Here is a 7,596-nt window from a genome sequence, read left to right on the forward strand (position 1 = left end):
GACAGTTCAAATAGACAGGCAACAGAGTGACAGGACAAAATCAGGTAGTAGACAAGAGCAGTTCCAGTAGTAACCTGAGCTGGATCGGCACTGTTGTGGTTTATGAACAGTGGAGCATATTGGGAGATAAAACTCATGCCAAGGCAGGTCAAGAGAAAAGCAAAAACATCTTTCCTGCCATGAAAAGATTTCAGTGTTGTTCTTTGCTTTTTATTTATCAAAGAAATGTGGTTTAGTTCTGATAAAACTGCCACAATACTTTAGCCACATGGAGGCTAAAGACTTTACTAGTGGCAGCCATTACTCTCAGCTTCCAGTACAACTAAACCCACCATAGCTACTGCCTTGTTCTCCTCAGATGATGCTGATTGGTTAGGTCCATTTTCAGACCAGGAAAAATAATTTCAGATTGGAGCTTTGCAAGATGGATTTGCCTGATGACAGACATAGAATCTGGCAAATAGATGTACAAAACAGACAAATTAAAGAAGGGGAATGTGTTGTGAATCTGCAATCGGTTAGAATAAAAAATGTGATCCCTACAAACAAAACGAAGTTGAACTGTGAGATATTGATTTAAATCTCTATTAGGGAACTAAATAAGGGAACCAGGAAACTGATCTGTGACATGTCTTTGTCTTTTACTGCTGCAGGAATGATGTCATTCTGAAACATCACATCAATCCCCTTTAAATGAACCTCGAGTCATGCTTTTTATTGTTGTGTGCATTACACGGCTGTCCAAACAGGCTGCTTCTGTTTGGTTAGCCTTATAGCACTAACCTGCTGCCTTTGCCACATGTTGAGAAGGGAGGGGCCGCTCTGACAGCAGGTCATCTCTTTCTTCTTCTCTCATAATAAAGAGGTGTCCGTGTAGAAGGAGTGGGCAGGGGGAGCTAAAGATGATTTAATGACTGACTGTCAGACGGACTCGCAGAGACCGCCTGTGCCGCTCATATTGCAAAAAGGCCGTTTGTTACCAGGGAAACCGTGTTTGGCGAGCAGGGGTGATAAATTGCAGCAGTATCTCTGAAATAATTATTTTTATTATCTGTGTTGGATGTTTAGATTATCATGTAAATAGAGGCGACGTGCCAGGTGACAGCAGGTAGGAGCTGAGGGCCAGGGAGCAGAGGAGATCAAATAAAACAGTTGAGCAATCGCCACATTCAGGCGTGCCGAGAAGCACACAGAGGAAAAACCACAATTACTTCTGTGTTTTTCTTTTTGAGGTAGTCTTTTTTTAGAGATATGAAAATATAAGAGTTGTAAAGTGACAAATCAATACTCTAGGCAAGGAGGAAGTTGCTTAAACTGAGGAACTTCTGAGGTTTCGTCACATTCCCCTAAAAGGTTGAGAGACAACTCCCCCTCTCTTTCCTTATAAGAGGCGAGCTTCTGACACTCATCTTCACTTTGAGTGATGAGGATCATGAAATAAAAGGTAAGAAAGTTGCTTTTCTTTAGATTTTAACACCTTATAATAGTCACTCTGTGTTTGATTTTTGATTTTGCTGAGTATTTCTTCAAAATAAGTAAGATATAGATATTATTTTGATGATAGAAGTGCACCAGCTCAAGCCTTCAGACTTAATTGTAGTAAAGTCATTACGTTTATGAGGGCCATCATTTCAGCTTGTCCACTGTTTGTGTAAATTTTAAGAACAGGAGCTGGGAGTTAATGATAAAAGCCTCATTGTGCTGTATTTACGACAGCAAGGAAGCAATAATACAGTATTATGGTTTGTGTACAAACCCATGTGCAGGACCAAAAACACAGCCTACTCATTAAGAGATAATTCAGCTCCTGAATGAAAGCCAAAGTGGAAATTGTGAGAAAAGTAAAATTAGAGTTTTATCTCCTGTTTCTTGCTGTTGTCATTGTGTTCGTAGGCCAAGTTTGAATGTTAAAAATGTAAAGCAGTGGACTTTTAAAGTGTCAAACAGTAGGTTGAATTTCTCTGCTGTGCACCTTGGTAATCTCTCTCCATTCTCTCTTATCAGCAGAGCTCAAAACCCTCGAGGAAACGATGAGCGTTGGTTTATCGGCAGGGACAGGAAAACCACGCTGTCTCACCGGGTTTGTTCCAGGCTGCTGACCCAGTAAGACGCCTTCGTTTCCCACGGCTCCGACTGCCTGACAGATCAAACCTCCCCGCGCTGCTGAGTATTCACTCCCTTCAGAGTCAAGGACAAAAAGTGACACATCTCCATCTCTCTCTGACTGAGTGACTGTGTTAGCTGAGGCCACCATGCAGGAGTGCCACACCGGCCTGTGTCTGTCCGTCTATGTCATCACTTTTGTGCTGGGCTTCCCTGCCAATATCCTCGCCTTTTACACCTTCTGCAAGAAAGTGAGGCAGAAAGCAACACCGATAGACATCCTGCTTCTTAACTTAACCATCTCAGACCTCCTCTTCCTCCTATTCCTGCCTTTTAAAATGCAGGAAGTGTGGAATGACTTTGTCTGGGTCTTGCCCTATGCCCTATGCCCCCTTTCGGGCTTCATCTTCTATATGACCATCTACAACAGCACCTTTTGTCTGACTGCGATCAGCGTAGAGCGCTACCTCGGTGTAGCTTTCCCTATCAAGCACACCCTGAAGCGGAAACCGATTTACGCCATCGCCGCCAGCATCTTCGTTTGGATTTTCACATTCCTCCACTTGAGTGTTGTGTTCATCGTGCCCTTTATTGGCACCAACGAAGCCCCTGTAACACACGATGGCAACGTTAGCTTAGCTGCTGCTGCAGACCAGTTGACGGCACACAGGAATGTGTGCTACGAGAACTTCACACCAGCTCAGCTGGAAGTTCTCCTACCCATACGACTTGAACTCTGCATTGTTCTTTTCTGCATCCCTCTCCTTATCAGCAGCTTCTGCTACGTCAACTTCATCAGGATTCTGTCCAAGCTGCAACACATCGACCGACGACGCCGTCTGCGAGCCATCGGCATGGCTTTAGGAACACTGCTGGTGTTTACTTTATGTTTCGGCCCGTACAACATATCGCACATCGTCGGATTCATAACGTGGAAGAGTCCAGACTGGAGGGACAAGGCCCTCCTGTGCAGCACCTTTAACGCCTGTCTGGACCCTCTTATATTCTACTTCTCCTCCTCTGCTATGAGGGGGAACGTGGGCAGCGTCATTAAAGGGGTTAAGAGTCGTCTAAACAGGTGCTTGTGCTGTCACACGCCGGGGGGCAAGCGTGGGGGGATTAACAAGACTGAAAAAGATAAGGAACACACAGAAGAGGTGATCAATGCTATCTAAGCCGACTGAAAGGAAACTGTGAGCAGCCGCCTGCACTAATTTGTTGTTTCTTCATCCCTGGAAGCAGGAAATTAATGCCACATGTTTGTTTGTACACGTCAGATAGTGACTTGGCATCATGTATACAGTGCAGCGTGTCTGATGTGCAGCCTGTTTGGAAAGCAGATAGGAAAATGTTCAGCCACTCCAAGCAGGTCTCTGCAGCTGCTATGTCATCTAAGAAGCCACAGAGACTTTGAACTGTCACATTCGAATGAAAAGTATCTCTAACATACATACTGCAGGATTTTACAAGATGCATACAAGTGCTGTACTGTAAAGACACCAAAAAAAGAAAAAGACTATCCAAGCGACGGAGTCAGCTGTCATCTCTAAGCAATAAGAGACAGAGCTGGCAGCTTTAACAGGATGCTTCTGTTCTTACACTCTGCTCATTATGTGTCAGATGTGGTGACAAAAAAGAAAAAGTTAGTGAAGAGAGAGATCTGAAGGAGTCAAAAGGAGTGTCAAGTGTGCAGGAAATAATGGGCTTTGTATAGCGCAGTGGAAACATCTCAAGTATGCATTTAGCTACACTTGTGAGCATTTAATTTGGGTTTGTTTTTTTTCTTTGGTACTTTGCATACATAGCTGGGGCTATTTTCATGCAGACTGTGCTTATGTTTACAGTATGATTAGATCCAAAACATGCCAATTTAGCGCAGCCCTGCATGCATGCATAAATATATGTATGATGGCTTGCAGCACATATTTAAAAGCTGTATGAGAGGGCTGTAATTATGTAAAGAAATATCATTCTATACTGAATAAAACATTAATTTTACATAAGTTATGATTGTGATTATTCTGTAAAAGCAGATGTTGTGAATGTGTGTGTTCACACGTATAAGAGGAGATAATAGCACATCACAAAGGAAAAAAACAAATAAAGGTTAGCTCCAAAGAAACTGTATAAAACCACAGTTACATAACTTTCTCTAGAAGTATAGATGTATAAAACCACAGTTACATAACTTTCTCTAGAAGTATAGATGTATAAAACCACAGTTACATAACTTTCTCTAGAAGTATAAATGAACTGGCTAAGGTACAGGTGATGATGTCTGTTTGTGAGTGTCTGAAGAAGGAAGATAAAGGCTTATTTATTTTAGTAGAGACATAATGTAAATGTAAATATCCACAGTGTTTTAATGTGAATGTAATAAAAACCTAAGAATGAGTACAACACATGAGGAATGCAGTATTTATTTAGCACCATTTCTACATCCATTATCTGCCTGTTCTATACTCATAATCTCACTCTATATTTAATCGTCATTATCGGCAGTATTTTGCTTTCCCTGGCAGCGTGGGCAGCCCTAAAATTAAAACAAACTTCCCCCCCGACACATGAATCAAGATCTCGCCCCCCCCCCACACATAAACAATGCTATCTCGCAGGCAAGCGCTGGCATCGGCTGTAATCCTGTTTAGTGAGGATTAGGTCTGCGCGGAGGTTGAGCTGATCACTGTCTCTGTTTGACAGGTGGATCATGCATGAAGCATTCATTTTGACACACACAGACCTGAGTGAATGACTAAGATGTGAGGACTGCCAGCCGATGACACAATGAGAAAATCCAAAAAACAGGCAAGTCAGCACGCTGCAGAGATAAAGAGTTGTAGAGATAAACAGCTTTGGTGTGCAGAAAGAAATAAGTACTGCTGCAGTGTTAGAGGACACACGTCAAAGTGTGTGAACAGACTGTACGGTTACATGATGTAAAAAAACAGTTGTATTATTGTCAGTCCTAAAAACTGGACTTTTAAAGGTACAGTGTGTAAAACATCCAACAGTTAGATTCTGTTGGTAGCCAGTGGAATTAGAAAAGGAGTGACTCTTAAACCATCCCTTCTGTAGTACAGTACACACATAGCACACATGGAGGAGTCCTGAGAGGGGGGCCTTCCTTACATATGAAAAAACATTGGTTCTAAGTGAAAAGAAATAAATCAGGTTTCACATTCAGGTGATTCAACAATAATTTATTCAGCTAAATGCTACTGAATTTAACACCCTGCACCTTTAAAACTCCTGTAAACATGCTGATTCTAAGGGCCAATCCTATTTCTACCCCTTAGCTCTTATCATAGCCCTTCCCCGGGGTTTTGAAAATTCAATTCTCTTTTGAACTAAGGGCTACAAAGCACTTGAAATTAAGATTTTTCAGGATCACACTTGAAACTGAGGGGTATGAAAAAAAAATTAAATGTCCAGCTGAGGTGGTTGGCTACTGTTTTGGTGAGCTTGTTGCCACGATCAATATGATGAGACAGCATCCTAAGGTTTCGCAGATACCGTCTTCTCTTCCAATGTCTTTGGTTTGCCACACACTGGTGTAAAAAGTTGGCAAGGACCCAAGCAACTGAGTGTACTACATTTGACAAGGGAGGGCATCATGTTTATATGAACTCTTGTCACCTCTGATGACGCAGTGATTTATGAGCAAGTGGCGTCTCATTTCTAAGTGAAATTTTGTTCACCCCTACCCCTTATTGCTCCATTTTAAAGGGCAAGTATGGTTGTTTGGTCCACTCCAGATTTGGTTAGCAGATTTCCCACTAGCACAAACAAACTACATTAATTTGAGAGGGGTCTTACAGCAGACTGCATATCTCAGACCACAGACTGCATGTCTCTTGCAGACCATTAGCAGTGAGATGCAACATCTATCAGAACAGAAGATATGAAATTTGCAATAGGATGCAATTTGCCGGTATGTTTTGTAAGGTTTTTGTTTTAGAATTCAACGTTTGCTCACTCTACATAGCTTCACTAGCTCTGTAGTTAGCGTTGTAGCCTGTCAATGCTGCTTTTCTAGCTTTAGCTAAAGCTAACAAAGCCAAAGTGAGTCACTTTTCACATACTACTTTTTCAATGGGGCTTTAGCAAACATAGTGTAATCTAAAAGAGTTACTCTATCTTAGTTTGCTTTATCTTGGGCTTCATTAGTTATGTCGCTATGTTACCTGCCTGGTTTATGTTGCTAACGTGGCTTTGTTAAATTTAGATAAGAAACATTAGCTAAGTATCTACATCATCTATGTAGCTAACCTAGCTTTGTTAGCTTTAGCCCTAGATCTGTTAGTTTTCACCATGTTTTCGTGGAAGACAACCTTTTTCTGTAAGCAGACTGTTTAGTCGGATTTTGTAATCAGGTTTTGCAGGTCATGGTTTTGACTTTGAGCTTGTTGTAGCCTGACCCTTGCCTTCACCCTAACATGATTTGAAGGTTTAAGTGTGTATTTCTTTTCTGACTGATGCAATGCCTCAATGTAGTTAAAATATATTTAGCTGTCTATACCCCTTGAAATACACTGGTAAAGGCAGGCAATATTGGCATTGATTCTTGTGAGTCAAAGAAAAAGGATTTGGAACCACTGGTTTAAGCCACGATTTCTCTCACTTTTCCAAATAAGAACATCAGGAGCCACATTTGTAAGAAGAGCTTTGGTCATGGCGTTACATTTGGTCTTTTCTGTGTCCAGTGACTAGTAGGAATCAGAATAAGAATTAAGGTTTATTTACAAGCAGCCTACGTTTACATGTACAAGGAATCTGACTTGGTGTTTGGTGCAAAACTAACCACAGAAGAAGAATAAAAACAACAGTCTTTAAAAACCACAGACTTCTGCTGACAAAAAACTTAAACATATTAACATAAAACATGATATTGATATGAAAATAAAGAATAGAATACAAAGAATGCAAAAAGTATTTACACTTAAAACCAAACTCTTTCTGCTGGGCCCTGAGCTTAACCGTAACTTTAACCCATCATACACACACTGTCAGTCATGCCCTGTATTAACTATCTGACCAACAGTACTAACATTTTAAAGTAGAATCTTTAATTGTTTTCAGTCAGTTGGCTGGAATTGTTTAATCATTAACACCATCTTCAAAAGAACAGCGAAGCACCTTCAGTGAGTGAAATTAAAATGAAAAAGTCGCTTGTGGTTTTAACAGTGGAAGCAATTAAAGTGATACAGCAAAATGAAACTTCCAGTTATTGTTTGAAACATCTTTTTAAAACCAAACTAACTGAACAGCTTCCTAAAATAAAGAAAGAAAGATGAAATCATTCTCTCATGATTTATAATTCCAGCTCTGCAGTTATTTCATTGTCCAGCTTTGACTGGTGTTTTATTCTGACTGCAGAAAAGCTTCTGTCACAGACAGGATGTGGTCGAAGGAAGGAGAAGAGGTTCAGCTGAGGGCGAGGTATGACTCATATCATATCATTTTATATTTTCTTACCTTTGTTTTAGTATTTAT

At 40.8% G+C, this 7,596-nt stretch overlaps 1 protein-coding gene across 1 annotated transcript; it reads left to right on the forward strand.

The window, feature by feature from the left end:
* Positions 1 to 1,319: 1,319 nt before the first annotated feature.
* Positions 1,320 to 4,101, forward strand: LOC121513151 (free fatty acid receptor 2-like). Its single transcript, XM_041792707.1, has 2 exons — positions 1,320 to 1,444; positions 2,005 to 4,101. The coding sequence occupies exon 2, from the start codon at positions 2,253 to 2,255 to the stop codon at positions 3,276 to 3,278; it is 1,026 nt and encodes a 341-aa protein (XP_041648641.1). The 5' UTR covers positions 1,320 to 1,444; positions 2,005 to 2,252; the 3' UTR covers positions 3,279 to 4,101.
* The last annotated feature ends 3,495 nt before the right edge of the window (positions 4,102 to 7,596 follow it).

Source organism: Cheilinus undulatus, linkage group 8 (assembly GCF_018320785.1).
Source record: "Cheilinus undulatus linkage group 8, ASM1832078v1, whole genome shotgun sequence".
Lineage (NCBI taxonomy): Eukaryota > Metazoa > Chordata > Actinopteri > Labriformes > Labridae > Cheilinus > Cheilinus undulatus.